The sequence below is a fragment of the Pholcus phalangioides genome, unplaced genomic scaffold (genome assembly GCF_987345545.1).
Source record: "Pholcus phalangioides strain wild (caught in Gottingen) unplaced genomic scaffold, Ppha-v1.0 ptg000029l_1, whole genome shotgun sequence".
In the NCBI taxonomy this organism is placed as follows: Eukaryota; Metazoa; Arthropoda; class Arachnida; order Araneae; family Pholcidae; genus Pholcus; species Pholcus phalangioides.
The window spans coordinates 7,080,003-7,097,339 of NW_028301619.1; the positions used below are offsets into that span (position 1 = coordinate 7,080,003).

The 17,337-nt window shown below is 35.4% G+C and overlaps 1 protein-coding gene across 4 annotated transcripts in view; it reads left to right on the plus strand.

Moving 5' to 3' along the window:
• LOC149067626 (nonsense-mediated mRNA decay factor SMG7-like) overlaps positions 1 to 17,337 on the plus strand; it is a 267,121-nt gene that overhangs the window by 239,080 nt on the left and 10,704 nt on the right. The window contains exons 22-23 of one of the 4 annotated variants that reach the window (XM_089252530.1): positions 2,109 to 2,265; positions 11,312 to 13,277. In XM_089252530.1, coding sequence (XP_089108656.1) covers positions 2,109 to 2,265; positions 11,312 to 11,388 — 234 coding nt within the window. In that variant the 3' untranslated portion in view covers positions 11,389 to 13,277. Of the gene's footprint in view, positions 1 to 2,108; positions 2,266 to 3,543; positions 4,289 to 7,191; positions 8,145 to 11,311; positions 13,278 to 17,337 lie in introns of those variants that run through there. The other 3 variants (XM_089252532.1, XM_089252533.1, XM_089252529.1) reach the window with 3 other exon arrangements.

The following is a 17,337-nucleotide window of genomic DNA, read 5'->3' on the forward strand; positions in this document are numbered from 1 at the left end:
GGCGGTATTCAAAGAAATTAAAGCTCCAATTTCATCACAAAATCAATCACACCGATTTCCAAAACTATTTGAAGATGATTTGAAAGTAACCGTGGTATTCATGGTTGGTCTGTTTCAAAAACTCAATGACCTAAACGTAAGCATGCAGGGAGAACATAATACTGTTTGTGATATATATGAATTGTTGATTGGCTTCAGGTGGAAACTGACATTTTTTCTTGAACAAGTGCAGAAACACACATATTGCCAATTTCCTGACTTGGAAAAAACTTTGGAGGATCTGAATGAGAATGCTTAATTGTCATTCCATGTCTTGAAGATATCATGCTACAATTCGATGAGCATTTTGATTTTCTTAAAGACTAAGACTTTTCTAAGAGAAAAACTTTTTTTTGGAAAAAGATCTTGTGTTATTTATATTGAGTGTATATTTCTTTCTCTCTATTTTCACTCCTCTCATCTAACCTTGAACAAGAGCTGACTCTGCCCATTTGTAGTTGATTGATTGGGGGGGGGGGGGACATGTGTTTTACATTAAAAACTTCAATACGTTTTTAGAAGACAGGATATTTTGGAGTGGCTGAAATAAAGCAGATCAATTTGTCTAGATATTTCAGGTGACTGAAATAAAGCAGGTCAGGTTGGAGGAGATATCTTGGGATTGCCACTGAAAGGGTTAATACAAGTTTACTTAATAACAATTTTTCCTAATATGATTTTAATACTCGTTTCATAGAATGTAAATTAGAAAATTATAGTAATATCTTCTTTTAATACAAGTGTATAAATCAGAAACAAAGAATGTACATTATAATTGGTACTTCATGTAAAAAAATCTTAATTCTTCTCTTCAAAATTTCTTTAATGAAGCAGTGCTAGGTTACCGGGCTCTCTTCAAATGATGAGTTAATGTTAATCTGCCTTATCCTTCTTGAAGAGAATTTCTTACTATTAAATAATGCTTTACAACTTTCAGATATTTCTTTTTCCATTTTGGTTCGTATCTATGAAGTTAGATTTGGTAGTTTCTTTATTTTACTACTTGGAGCACTGCAATTTTTTTATTCATCTGTATGTTTGTCATATAGATGTCTACAGACATAGTATATGTCATAGTATTTGAAGACATAGTATATGTCTACTTTAAATGGGCATTCTTTTAAAGTAGAATGGGTGAATATATGAACTTTCTTTTAGACTTTATATATGCATCATTCACTTATAGTTCTCTCACTTTTCTATAAATTCAAAAAACTCATGTTTCTAGAGTTATGTGAGTACCATTGAATGCATTTATTTTTATTTCTTCATTTTTATCACATTTTTCTTCCTTCTGATCCCCAAAGAAGAATATGCAGAAAACTGTTACATATGTCACAGAACAATCTGTGCCACTGCAGAACAGTCTAATAATTTTAAGAAAAGTGTAAAAAGCACTATTATGGGGAATTTTTAAGGCATAATATTTCCAGTCAGCTCAGGGTTTGTTGTAGAACAATGCAAATGCAAACATTCTGCTTTGGGGCTTATGATTACATTTATATGCTATATGTGGCATGGGCGGAGATATGGGGGGCATAGCTCCTCAGCATCAAAGGTGGAGTTGACTGATCTAATGTATATGTGTATATATGAATTGACATATATATACAAATACAAAGCCACAACAGGCAAAATGCCCAACGAGGTGGCTGAGAAAAAGATGCCCATAACAAATATGGATGTCATATATTTCAAAAATACAGCAACTCAATTAAAAACTAAAACTTTGGAGGACCATCATCATTGTGCCCCCACAGACTTCCAAGTCTACCTCCGCCAATGATATATGGACATCATTAAACTACATACGTTGTTTCAAAATCAAATCACTTTTTTGTCTCGTAGTACAAACTTTCATTTGTACGAATTGTTTTTTTGACTTCTTAACTAGGTTTGACTGTAATTTTTTTGGCATTGTATTTCTTTTAAAATTGTAAAATGTTTCCATGGACAAAAAGGACAAAGAATAAAACTTATTTTCCTTATATATCAGTTCACCCATTTTTAATTACCTGCTTTTTTTATTCAACATTTTACTCAAATTTCTAACTATCTTTTGATTGCAGGTTGTGAGTAGAGCTGTTGGTCAAGCTTTACAAAATAGTCCACAAAACCAAATAAGAGATCCAGGTTCAGGTTGTTCTGATGGTTCAAACACTTATTCACTGTTCAATTCTCCATGGCCATCTGGGCTTAGTGTGCCTCGTACTGCTCCAAAAGAAAGTATGTATTAATTTTCTTGTAAGATATAAAATAAATGTATCTATAATTTTAAACTCAACATTTCATAAAGTTACTCAATTAATTTTTAATTTAGTTTCCCACCTTTTTCCCCCCCCCCTATCTTTGCCCAGAACTTTGTGATGGAAATGGTCTAAGTCTTCAATACATAGCTTTGAAAAAGTATTTTTTTCATTACTCTTTATACTCCTCCGGCATCTATAATAATTTCACTGACTGCTCATTCATGTTGCAGCCAACTAATCTCCGTTTTTCTAATCATCATATACCTTAAAAAAGGAAACTCAACTTTCATTTTAAAACTGAAAATCATCAAAAACGTCCTTTTTTTCCATAAAGTGACAAATCATTTTGAAGCATTTATCATTTTCAATGTTTTTTTAGCCATTACTTTGGGCAATCTGCATGTTATAACTTTTGAACACACATCAGCGAACCGTACACTGAACCCAAGTTCACAATTAAATTCTTGTGCTTATATGAAAAATTTCTACAGTTAAAGATGATGCATGCTGACAAAATTATCTAGACCAAGGGTGACCAACCTGTGACACACGTCACTCAGTGGCATGCCAATGGTGCTAAGAGTGGCATGCGAAAGCTTACCAAAAAAAAATTTGAAAGGAAAAAAATGAAATAAAAGTTGAAATTTGTATCTTTTACTTGAATTTGTTTTTTGGAACACACCATCAGATTTCTTCAAAATATGTTAGTGTCCCATATATATAGATATGACATCTGTTAACCAAAAATGAGACAATGATAAAGTGACACGCAAAAAGTATACAGTGGAGAGTGGCACATGTGAGATTTCTAGCTTTGATATTGGCATGCGTACAGAAAGTTTTTACCACCATCAATCTCCAGATGTCTACTCATCTCAAGTCCCACAAATGTCTTTTTCATTCTGAAACAATTATTCAGCTTTCTTTTCGCTTCCTTCAAAGCCTTCACATTCCTTCTAAAACTTTTTATATAAATGCAAATGCCACAACAGACAAATTGCCCAACGAGGTAGCTGAAAAAAAGATGTCCATAAAACATATGGACGTCAAATATAACCAAAATAAATACCCAATATAAAAGCATATATCACCAATATATATATATATAAAATAATATATAATACACTGCCTGCCCATGAAAAAGATTATATGGTTGTCTTATCTAAGTATGGTTGGCTTCTCAATTTATCCCATTATGTTTATTGTACTTCTTTTTTTATATGGTTAAAACAATCATAATTGCTATTTTTCCCAGTGTAGGTAATCACCTGCAGTTCAACTCTTTCTCATCTGACGTGAATTTTTTTGAACAATTGAAAACATTTTTTTCCATCAATTTATATTGATAGCCCATAGCTCACAGACCCTGACTCCGCAGGTGCAGTCAGAGACCGATTAGTGAAGCAAGTAGGTGGCAAAGGTGTGAGGGAATGCAAGCGAGTGAGACAATCTGCCTGCTATAGAAACATCAAATCACTGTTGATGATGTGACATTTTGCATATTGTATGAATTTTCTTCACCATTCTGGAAACACCACTCAGTAACAGCAACTGTGATTCCATGTAATTTCAAAGTAAACAATCAACTGGGTGTATCTCAACAATTCTACTTGTTGCACTGGGTGCAGACATGTTCAATCACGTCAGACCAACACTGGATGCCTGCACTTTGCCATGACAAGTTGAAATTCTAATTATGTAATGAAAAATGTTAATTACCAAGCACTTATTCTAGATAGGATGGTTCATTTCCATCTGCTGCAGGTCTGTACCATTTCAACAGTCAGGAGAAACCATAAAAATTCATTAACAAACATACACAACCAATAAATAAGGCAAACTAAATTTTTAACAAACATACACAACCAATAAATAAGGCAAACTAAATTTTTAACAAACATACACAACCAATAAATAAGGCAAACTAAATTTTGTGCAAATGTACTGTACAAACAAACAATGTAGAAGGGTAAAAGAAAACATACAAAGTATCATAAAAATGTGTGTAGACAAATATGAACTTGAATATAAATAATATAATATTAATTAAAAAAATAATAATTAAGAAACAGAAAGATGACTATTTTAAGAAAAAATTCATCAATTTCAGATCAAATAAAAGAAAACAGTGGAAATTTGTAAATGATTTCATAAATAATAATAAAATTACAAAACTACCCAATTGTAATGACCAACCAATACAAACTAGTTAACAAACCATTATTGACATCTGGCATATCCATTACACATCTGCATCCATTATTGACATATCTGAAAAATGATTTTGGATCAGTATCAATGTTATCTGCCAACCTAGATTCCACTTTGTGGGATATTTGTTTTATTAAACTGTTACATGATTAATTCAATACTAAAATAAAAAAATGGCTATGTTTGAAATCGTTGATGATCTATGTTTTCTCCCTGAGCGTTGTCAGTCTGTCCAGTAATATTGTTTTTCTCCAGTGTTGCCAGATACCCTACATTTACCCCTCCCCCATTTCAATAGTTGAATTCCTCGTGAAATCTCAAAAGTGGTTTCCTCTTGTGTTGTTCAAGCTGAGACATTTATTCAGGTGATTGATCCCAAAGTTCATGTTTATCAATATAGTTGGCTCTTTTTCCTCTTTCTTTCTCAAATGATCTGCACGAACATGTTAACCATCTTCAGTCGTATAAGACAAAGGACCTGTTTGATGCTGTATGGCTGTGGATTCCCATAAAAGACTTATTCCTCTGCATAACCATACTTTGTCAAAAGTGTTGAATTCCCCGTACTGTGATGTTTTATCATGGTTCAGTTTGGGCTTTATTTTGGTACATCATTTATATGCTCTGGTTTCAGTCTGTTGAATAAAGTACACAGTTCTCTGTTGAGGAACAGTTTAGCTGGAGTAGCATTTGGGGCATGGTGTACAGTTGCACGATAATTGAATAAGAAGACTTCTAGTGGAAGTTCTTGGTCTTCAAACTGGTTAGATGTTTCTCTGAATCTTGTCTTCAAGGTGCGAATCACTTGCTCTGCCAAACCATTTTTTCTGGAATGGAGTTGTTCTGATGTGTTTGACTCTATTTCTGTTACAAAACTCCTTGAATTCAGATGATGTGAATTGTAGTCCATTGTCAAACACAATTATGTGACAAATTCCATATGAAGCGAACAGCTTTCAAAAACATTTAATCACATGAGCTGATGTAACTTGTTTTAGCTTGAATACTTCTAGCCATCAAGAATGAGAGTCGATGATGAAAAGCCAATTATCACCATTCAGCTGTACTAAGTCTATATGTACTCGGTTCCAAGTGTCAAGGTTTGCCTGTGTTATTCCATAACAATAGAGGTGATTCACAAATTTTTGGGTGGTTTATGTTACAGTCTAAGCATGTATGTTTTAGCCACATTTTCTATGTCACGGTCAACGCATGGCCACCATACTGACATTCTGGATATTGATTTCATTGGAAACAATGTCAGAATGCCAAACAAACCTTCATAAATTTCCTCCATCACACAGTTCTTCAACTTGTTTGGTATTACATGTGATTGATATTATATGTGATTGTTCAACATTAAAATCCATTGTTCATAAGACAGTTCATGTTGTTTGTCATAAAATAGATACAGGTTCTCAATCAATTTGTTCTTCTGTGGCCATCGACGTTGTGTGCAGACTAACTTTGCTTAGAACAGGATCTTTTTCTGTTTGGGATTTGAGAATTCTTCATGTTAGAAATAGCTTGTTTATTGTATGATTCACAATTCTGTAGACAGCTGCATCGCTCTCAAAATCATGGATGTTTTTTTCAGGCAAAGGTAGTCAAGACAGTGCATCAGGAACACACTTTTCTTTGCCAGGTAGATGTTTGATTTTGTAATCGAAAGCACTCAGAGTGATAGCCCATCTTGTTAATCTTGAAGCAGCTAAAGAGGTACTTTCTTATCATTACCAAGAATGCATTCGAGTGGTTTGTGGTCGCTTTGTATAGTGAAGTGATTGCCTATCAGGTATTACTTGTAAAACTTTTGCAGTCCAAACATAATGACTATGGCCTCTTGATCAATGCTCGAGTAGTTCTTTTTGGCCTGGTGGAGTGTTCTGGAAACATTAGCAATCACTTTCAGTTCGCCATCAACACGATGTTGGATCACAACTCCCAAACTTCTGGTTGAGAAGCATCACAAGACATTATGATTGGTTTTGCTGGATCAAAATGTACTAGCAGTATATCAAATTATATTTGCTCTCTGATGTTTTCACAGGACCGTTGATGAACCTTTCTCCGTTTCCAACTTCTGTTCTTTTGCAGAAGTTCATGCAGAGATGCAGAAAGCATTTGCAAGTTCTTCACAAATTTACTGTAATAGTTCACTGAACCTAAAAAATATCTTAGTTCTGGAACATTGTTGGTGCAGGCAATTCACTGAGAGCTCTTATTCTGTCGTTATTAGGCAGAATACCGTTTTTGTTGATTCTGTGTCCCAAGAATTTGATCTCTGATTTCAACAGCTGCAATTTTGACTGTTGAGTCTTCAAGCCTACCTTGCAAAAAATATCGAACACTTTGCGAAGTCTTGATGAGTGTTCTGTTCTGTTGGATCCACCAACTGCTACATAATCCTGGAACGTTGTTACTCCTTCCATTCTGACAAGGAACTGATCCATCAGTGTCTAGAAAATAATTGGAGCACATTGTAACATATCGCCCCTAAGGGCTTTATGTTCCATTAACCCTTTTCTATTAACTTTAACATAAAGTGGTCCCCTGGGAGAAGACCCAGTTGAGTCACTGGATTTGTGTTTATATATAATGTTTATTTATGTTTTATATGGCGATTTTTCACTGTATATATATATTGTATGAAATGTATTTACTGTTTTTAAATACCTTGTCTCACGGGCAGAGGTATCCACAGGCTTCCATCCCATCATCACAATTCCACAACCTCAAATTGCCATAGCCATGTAAACTATGGGAGAAGCCTGATCAACTTCCTCCATCTTGTTGAGCCTGTTGCCACCCATGAAAAATAATAGTGTTCCGATAATTGCAAGCCATGTCTCCATATGCCAATCCATTGAGTGACGTCATAGATTTCTCCGTGCGCTGAAGGCCAACAGTATGCTGATTGGTCTGACAAAAAACCTGTTCTCCACCGCTATAAATACTCCTGGCTGAAGCTTCAGCGTGACATTCATTCTTCCATTCATCTGGCTTCGCCAACAAGCAGTTCTGAGTGTTGAGCAGGAAGCTCTCACCTTAATCTACTAACATCATATGGTGTTTTGATCGTTCTCTATAACCATGTTCAACTAATATTTTCGAGTGTAGTGTTTCGTGCTACTCTGGCTGGTCCAGGTAGTTGGTGATGAATTCTCATGTATAGTTAACAGATATCTACGTAAAGTTCTCAGGGTGATAATGTGCTTGATGTTAGTGTGATACATCTGGTCATGATGTGATTCACTCCTTGGAACGAATAGTGATGGTCAACTTCTTCACATGATGAGATCACACTAGTTGTCTCTATTGTGTCGTCTTCCTGTCAACTAACGTCTAATCTTGTGTGGCGTGTCCTTGATGTGCAGATTGGTGAATCGTGATCTTGCCGATATTATTGTCTATTTCCTTAGAGAAGTCGTCAGGATTCTCTTAGCCTGAGTGGATTGTCGCTGTCATAATTGGGTGAGGTCTTACATGGTTATATATCAAGAATATGGCAATTGTATTTAACTGTAAAAATTGAATTAGCTTATGAACGTAACATAATAATGTGGAGTTGTGAATTAATAAACGATTTAATCTGGAATTTACCAATGTTTTCTTTGAGTTTGTGTGTGTGCCTAAGACTTATATAATGGATGTAAGAATCATGGGAGGGGTAGCTTATAGGAGTTGCTGATGTTGACTTTAAAGCTATTGCCTGTTCCGTTCCCATGTGTGCCTGATCAAAAACGCACGGGTAAAAGGCTTATATCCCGGGAGGGACAGAGCCTGGGTCGTGTCTGGTCTGATAAAAAGTGTCAGGATATTCCTTGAGGATTTGTGACAGTTTCTGTTGGATCTGAAACTACAGTGTTTACAGAATACGTTGGTTCAATGTTGAATACCTTCATGAGATCTTTTTCAGTATAGGAACACTCTCTTTCTAGGTACCACTGTGACGTAACATGTTTTGGTTGTTGTACCGATTGTAATGTTCACTTTTGCATCACCAAGTATAGCATTAGGCTGGTCAGGGTATGCCAACAGTTGTTTTGATTCAGACAATGTTTACCTTGATTTCCAGAAGGAATTCGATCAAGTCCAACATAGTAAACTCTTGAATCATTTACACAATATTGCGATTGAAGGCAACTTGCTGAATTGGATAGAATCGTGGTTAAGAGATAGGTCAAAATCCATCTTCTAGTAGGGGATATGATCACCCCTGACTGCTTTGCAGGATTTATATTGTCTGCCCATTCTGTGTACAAGGTTGTCAACGAGCTGTTGAGGCATTGCTGCCCATTCCTGTTGTAGTGCCAATCACAGCTAAGGAATCATTGCTGGTGGCTGGTGACGTGCTTCCAAGTGTCTCCCTAGAGCAGCGGTTCTCAACCTTTTTTGATTCGCGGAGCCCTTTTCAGTATATAATTTTTATGGCGGAGCCTTTTTTGACTCGAGGAGCCCTTTTTGTATAAAATTTTTATTCCAGAACCTATAGGCCTCTTTTTCTTATTTATCTATCAAATTTACTGATTTATTTTATTTTCCTCGAGTCACGGCAGAGCCCTGGTTGAGAACCGCTGCCCTAGAGTGTTCCACGCATGTTTGATTGGATTTAGATCTATGGACCTTGCCGGCCAATCGATGCATTGAATATCTTCATTCTCCAACAGCCACTGTACAATGAGGTGTAGCGTTGTCATCCATGAAAAAAAACTGAGGACCCACAGCACTTCTAAAAAGACGCACTTGAGGAAGGAGAACCTCGGGGCAATAGTGGACACCAGTGACTGAACCACCTTGGAAGATGTATGTGTACCAAGCATGATACCTCCCCAAACAAGAACTCTGCCACCTCCAAACCAGTCCCTTTTGATGATGTTGGAGGGATTATATTGCATGTTCCCTTCTCTCTCTAGATGTGTATGTGCGCAGAATCGCTAGTTGGACTAAATCTGCTTTTGTCCTTAAAGAGTACTAAACCTCAATTTTTCAGCTTCATTTTTAATTTTTGCACACCAGTGTATATGGCATCCATATTTATTAAGGACATCTTTCTTCAGCCACCTCATTGGGCATTCTGCTTGTTGTGGCCTTTTATTTGTACAAAAATCCTGATGTGTATCTCTGAGCGCATACACAAAGAAGCGCAATGAGATCACGGTATTTATATAACATACCATTATCAAAAAAACAATTTAATAGAAAATCTTTGTTTTCTTACTCCGAGACATTGTTTGATGAAAATACTTTTTGCAAATATTCCGACTAGTGAAAAATACTTGGGGGAAAAATTAGTTCCAGTGTAAAAAAACATTATCATTATCAAAATATAGTAGGACCTCCCAAATCTGGGCACCCATAATCCAGATGGTTTCATTATCTGGACACTACAGCCAATTTTTTTTCTCAACTGAGGACTCTTGATGTTCTTTCTTTGCCTAAATTCTGTTTTGGACTTTTCTAATTACATCTGCCATTTTTTTTCTTTTTGTACCACTTATTGTTGGTCTCCACTGTAATTTTCAGGCTTCTGGGAAACAATAATGGTAACTGAGAAATTGAATTTTCTGGATGTTATGCCGAAACTGATATTTGGAAAGAAAAGTGATTTACCTCCTGCAGGAACTGAACCTGGTTCCCCTTGCATACTGGGCAAGTGCGCTAACCAATACACCAGAGACACTTTTCAACTCCTTATAACACGCATTAGTAGCATGAAGTTCTGTGTGTCCCAACGTTTGATTAGTCAGAGAGTCAGCTTTGATACAAAAAGTTATCTTTTCTCATTTCATTTCTCTGCACTGTACAGTTCGGCCTTAGTGTTCTAGAACTTATTCAAGGCTCTATTATTTTCTGAGCGAATTTCTGAACATGAGAAAATCAGTGGTGTGGCAGGTACAAGCTGCAAATGAAAACCTGATGCTTTATGTATACTTAAGAAAGTTGAACTTTTGGAAAGCTAGGATGTAGAACACCAGAACAAATATTTTGTGAAGAACATGAAATCTGAGAATCTACTACTTATGATTTTCGAAAAGAAAAAATATTATTGCAGTTTTTTTTGGATCTGAGCAATGACTACGTTTCAAGAATAAGGAATTTTATTTTCTATGGATGTGATTTAGAAATAATGGTATGTAAATTAGAAATAATGATTTAAATTAAATTATCTCTGTTACTATACACATTTATATTGCTTCATTTTTTAAAAGGTAATTATGAATAAAGTACAAAAATAAACTACTTTAAATATAAAAACTTGAGAAATAAGTAAAAGTGGATCCATTATTCAGAAGATTCCCTAATCTAGAATCACCTAGGTCCAAAAGAGTTGATTTGAGAGGTCCTACTGTAATATAAAATTTCGTTTTTTTATAATCTTTTAAACAACCTATTATCACAAAAAATGTAATAAGCAAAAATTATAAAGAATAGACCCCAGTAGCACCCTGTATCATTAGTATGTTGGAGTGGTACCGGTGCAATATACTAACAATAAAGTGTGCTACTGAGGAGAAAATTTATCTAAAATGAGAAACATAGCAAAGTTAAGGATGAAAAATATTTTAAAAAAAACATTGAAAAATATAATCATTCTTGGCCACAGTAGGAATCCAACATGTTTTTTATCATGCTTTGCTGTCCAACCAATAGCTGTAGTTTTAGCCGGGGCTCTTGTCGAAGGCTTACAGAGGAATTATTTGTGGCATCAGTGTGCCATTTTGTGTTTTTCTATGTTCTTGTGAGATTCCTTTAGCGTGTTTATTTACTTTTTGGGGTCAAACTCTTTGGTGTTTTCTTTATTTTTCTAGATTGTGTGTTTATTATTCTGTTTAGTTTGACTTCACCACCAGATTTTAGTGCAGCTGTTTTTGGATTTGCGAGATAAGTGTTTTTTATTACTCTCTACTTTTTCAATTTTCACTCATATTTTTGATAGATTGAAATTTTTTTTCTATCGATTTTATTTTCATTGTACGTTGAAATCGTGTCGAATTATCGTCCAATGAGTTTGACGTACTCCCTCTCGAAAATTTTGGAAATTATTATCAAAAGACAATTGTTGAAGTGGATAAACAAAAATAATATATTGTCAGCAAATCAGCATGGGTTCAGGAAGGGGAACTCGTCTAACTAACCACCTTTTCTTCTATGATTACATGACTGAGGCTTTTGCGTAGGGCAAAAATGTTGATGTTGTTCAGCTTGATTTTCAGAAGTCATTCGTGGGTCCAACATGGTAAACTCTTGAAGTGTTTTCACACGAGATTGGGATTGGGGGCAACTTACTGAATTGAATGGAATCTTGGCTAAGAGATAAGTCACAACAGGTTATGGTAAACAGAGAATTCTCTGATTGGACAGGTGTCAGAAGTGGAGTTCCTCAAGGAAGTGGCCCTGCCCTCATACCTTTTTCACTTTTAATCAATAAACTCGATCAGGGTATCTATGGGATTGTTAGCAAATTTGCAGATGATGTCAAGCTAATGGAGGTAGTTGAGAATCTAAGCTATAGGGAGTTACTTCAGACCAGTGTTTCCCAAAGTGTCCAATATCGTCCCCTGGTGGGTAATGGAATGGTTCAGGGGGAGGTGGAAGCTATGGACTTAACATAGGATCCTATGGGTTCGCTTGACTTGGGGAATGATGAGAGGAAAAAATTGCTGATGAAGGGAGCGATGGAACAAAAAGTTTGGGAAACTGCTCCAGACCAACCTAAACAGTATTGCAGTGCAAGCAAATGAATGAAGCATGTCTTTTAGTGCTAACAAGTGCATGGCCTCATTTTGGTTTGAACGACCCACGTTTCACTTACGAGTTGAATGGTGTTATTATATTCCAGATTCAACTAGGGTCACCAATCTGGGTGTTTTTATTGATGAACGGCTTAGGTTTTCTGAACATTGTTCAGTGGTGATCAAAAAATCAAATAGAATGCTTGGTTTTGTTCTCAAAAAAGGTCTCTTCTCATTCTCCTAAAGTGATCCTTCCACTTTACCTGAGATTAGTTCATCCTAGATTGGAGTAAGCTATCAGGTTTTCGAGACCATACTTATCGAGGGGCATTGACTTTTGATCAAGTGGGTGCAGAGAAGAGCTATGCATGCTCTTGACGGCACACAGGGCTTAAGCTATAAAGAGAGACTTCATGTTTTGAAAATTTGTATATTGGAAGAGCATTGAGTTCTCGGGGGGGGGGGGATATAATTGAAGCGTTTAAAATTTTCAATGGGATGGATAAAATGGACGATGAGTTATTAATACACTGTCAATCAACTGCTTCGACAAGGGGACACCAATATCAATTGGTAAAGGACAATTCCTCCAAGAATTTTTTTTATAATATGGTTGTAGGGCGCGGTAGCCCAGGTCAATAAGATACTCGCCTAAAGTACCAGAGGATGTTTAGAGGTGTCACGAGTTCAAAACCCGGTTTGTCCTTGTCAGAAAACTTTCCTGACACAGAAGTGCAACAAAAACAGTGACATGACCGCAGAAAAAATTGCTACCGCTCTGAGAGGTTAGCACACCAACCTCTCAATGAGTATAAAAGACAAGCCTGCTGTTCAGAATCAGCAATAAATTGTAGGTCCCAGTCTAATTAGCCCTCTTGTTCAGAAAATGACCTTGGTGCGACAAAAATGATCAATGATAATATGGTTGTAACTAAATGGAATAACTTACCTTCATGGGTTGTGAATTCTAACACAATTGACATGATCAAAAAGAAATACAACAAACATATTGGGATAAATCGAGAAACTACCCACGTTTAGATAAGACAACCATAAATTTTTTTATGGACAGTATTATATTTTATTATCAGTTTTTTTATTGCTTTTATTGGGTTGCTGTATTTTTGATATAGTTTGTATATATGTATTCTACATCCATATTATTTATGGGCATCTTTTTTCAGCCACCTTATTGGACATTTTCTCTGTTGTGGCCTTTGTATTTGCATGAATTATGAAAAATAAAATAATTTTTATAGAAAATATTGCAGGTTCAATTATTTCAACAGATTTTGAAATTTAAACCCTTTCCAAAATAAATATACAAATAAAAGCTATTTGTATGCTGGCTGCCAGGGGCGTCGGAAGTGTTTTGAACCTGTGGGTGCCGGTCTTGAGATTCATGTAGGAAATTTCGATTTTTGAATCAATTCTGTGGGTGCTCGGACCTGTTCTACAAACTTCCGTGGGTGCTCGAGCACCCACAGCACCCCCGGCTCCGACGCCACTGCTGGCTGCTCATTTTTTGTGAGGTTCATCAATTTTTATTTTTGCCATTAATCTTCCACTATGGCAATGTTGGGCACTCAGCTGGGGAAATAAATGCTTGTTATTTTGCTTTTTATTAAAGATATTTCTATAATGTCTTACGAACTCATTATTATTGATTATGTATCTAACACATAGAAGATTTCTTCATTATTCATCTTCTAACCACTTTACGATCAAGGAAGTAATATTGCGTCCAAACGCCAGTAGAATAAATTCAAAAAATCTTTGTTTTCTTTCCTCTCTCCTCAACACCACGGAATTTTGTTGCAACCTTATGAAAAAGTAGTTCTTTTTACCTCTGTGATGTATGTTTCTACTACATGTATCTAAGAGTGAAAGAGAACAAGTAGGTGAGGGTGAAAAGAGAAATCTACGTTGTACCTACTCTATTATCTGTAACCACTACAGATAAGAGAGTGTTTTAGATAAGTATCTCTCTCCTTCTCTCTTGTACTTATGTAGTAGCATTATACTATTTTCCTTTCATTTATTTTTCTTTCTTTTCTACTTTTTCTTTCCTTCCTTTTTCTAACACGCTGTTAGGTTAGGACAAGGTTACCATATTTATCACTAATTCATGAAATAGAGATCATCTGAATTTCTTTCCAATCACTCGTAAGTGAAGCCAACTTGAACATAGTCAAAATTCATTTTTAATTGACTTATCAAAAATATTTTATGCCAAAGCAATCTGTTCCTTCTGGACAGGTTCAAATTGAGTGAAATTGAATGGTCCAATATTTAGGAAACTTCATCATTTTTTGTGCAAATAGCAGTTCATTATAAATGACCATTCGAAGATATTTTAATTACTGATTACTAAAAACAGAGGTAAAAGATTTTGGGGGAATGTTTGGGAATGTGTAAACAGAATAACACTTCTCTTTAAAATGAATTCTTGAAGCCTAAAAAAAGTATTAAAAAATAGCAATCAATGGCTGTGAAAGAGACAGTAGCATCTCCCTTATGTCAGAAACATGAATGTGCAAATTTCAGAAAATTGGAAAATGCCTTTTGAATGTTTACTGCTCATGTCACTTTATGGATGTCATTTTCTTAAAATGTTTTGTAACATGTTTTTCAAGAGGGGATACTTTTTCATGTTTCTGACAAAACTTAGGAGAAAAATGAGTTATCCAACCAACAGATAAACCCAAAAAGTGAAAATTTGCACATTCATGTCTCCGGCATTAGGGGGCGATATGTAATCATACAAAGACATAGAACAATTTCCTTTGGGTCAAAAGGTGTTTGTTAATGTTTTGTTTATTCCATTGTGTCGTTTGTTCAATAAATTAACCTTATCACCTGCTCCTAGCTGATGATCTTATAATCTAATGAAGACACCAGCTGCCTTCTAAAAGACAAAGACCAGTATTAGGGTAGTTTATTACCTTGCAGACATTTTCATTTTCTTTTCAAAAGTAGCAGCATATTAAACCACCAGCCTTGACATACATGAGTTCTTTATTCTAGTTTATTTGATTGGCTTCAGCTACCACCAGTAGATTGTAGATGATTATTATCATTTTTTATCATTTGATGTGTTGAGTTAAAGTTTGTTTATTATCAAAAAAATGTTGTTGTTTGAATTCATTCTTCTGTATTGAACATTCATATTTGAATATATATAAAAAAAGTATAAGGCAAGAACAGGAAGAAAAAAATAATCTGGTTCTCGTTTGATGAAGTAAAAATTAAATCAAGAAAAGGAATGCTAGTTAAATGTGAAAGTGAAAAGTTTTGGAAGCACACATGAGCAAGATGTCATTTAAAATTCACATGTCTGAATCTTCCACAAAAATTTCAACTCATCAAACAAACTTTATGGGCTAGGAGGCTATCAAACTATATAAATAAGGAGTAGATGCATCTGAGAAAATCGTCCTGGTTAGAGACATTGATATGAGGAAAATATTGTGAGAGAAAGGTAATTTCTTGGATGTCCCATGCATGCAAGATACAATGTATTCAGTAGATGCTGGGGTGGGGGAGAGTATTGCATTAAAAAATTATTATGGGCAGTTCAGGTTGCCTGAGCCCCCCCAGGTTAAAGTGCCTATGGTCACAGTCACTTCCAATCAAACTGTCCTTCTGGTTTTGGAAATCAAATCTTTATCATATGCACGTCTCATTCACTCCTGGATTCATTACTCCCATTTAATCAAGGTTATACTGAAGTAAATAAATTATATGAAAAATAACCAGCTGTATTTATTGTAAATTCAGGGTGCCTTCCTGTAGAAACTTTTGATTCATTAATTTAATTCTTTAAATGGATTTGATATCAACTTAATACCATTGAATCATTTTCAAAAAGATTAGTTTTAAAAAATAATTTTTGCAGTGCCGATTATAAAGAAAAGTGTCCCCTAAAATACGGGTCATTTTTTCACCCCTATACTTTTCTAAATACCAAGGTTCAGCAACGTGTTTCAACCGTGCCTTCTAGAGATATCCTTGGTGGTCAGAAAAATGGGGGAAGGGAAAGGGGGGTGGTTGTTACACAAGTTATTATTCTTCTTTTGGCCATGTGGAAAAAAGCACCTATGAATACCGATGGCAACTGCTGGACCTGCATGATGATTTTCAATGTTGTTATGATATCGGTTAGACTCACTGCAAAAATTATTTACGTTAACGTTGCGTTGATAGGGCATTATTATTTTTGTACTCCATACATGTGTGGATAATTTGAAAAATAATTTAGTGTGCAAAAAATAGAGTAGATTATCCATATCCAGGGCCTAATTTTGACTTCAGTAAACCCTGGGCTAAGCAGAAATTAGTTTCCCCTTCCAAGTGGGATCTAGGATATTTGGTTAGTCAATGAATATATTTAAATTATGGGGATTCAAAATACTCTTACATCCACCTGCTCCTTTCCTGAAAATGCACCTTAGAAATATGATGCCATAGAAATTCTTTACATTTATGTTTCTGCTCACTCAGGACTGGAGGATGGTGTGGTTTTTTCGGTGTTTAGGTCTCATTAAGAAGCTGAGCACTGTTCACTGATCAGCCTGTCCTTGTTTTAAGTCTATATGAAGCTGGGTGATGTTTTTTGCTGAAACCTTCGCTTTACCCTATTTTTGAATGATATTGCATCAATTGAGTGAAATGTTCTCGCGCGCCACTAAAATAAGATGTGGGCCATGATTTTAAGACCCCCTAGTCTAATGTGTATTAAGGATTAAGATACTTTTTATAATATAGAATAAGTTCCATAGATCCCTGGTAAAAGTCTTCTGGCCGAAGAACTGTGAATGTAGTCAGTTGAAAGAAACTGATTAAGATCTTAAGGAAGGGACACTTTTTTCACCTTACACATTCATTTACAAGAAATTCATTGTAAACTGGTACAGAAGTTTGTAGTAGGAGAATCTTTGTATAAGAAGTTTTTCGAGCACCTTTCCCAAATTGGAAGTCAGCATAATGGGACGAAGTACTTAAATAATAGGCTGCCGAATTGCGACTAAAAAAAGTGTGTTCCATAAGAACTGAGAGTAAAATTTTTTTTTGTGTGTGTGCCTTTAACTCTTTGTGAACCT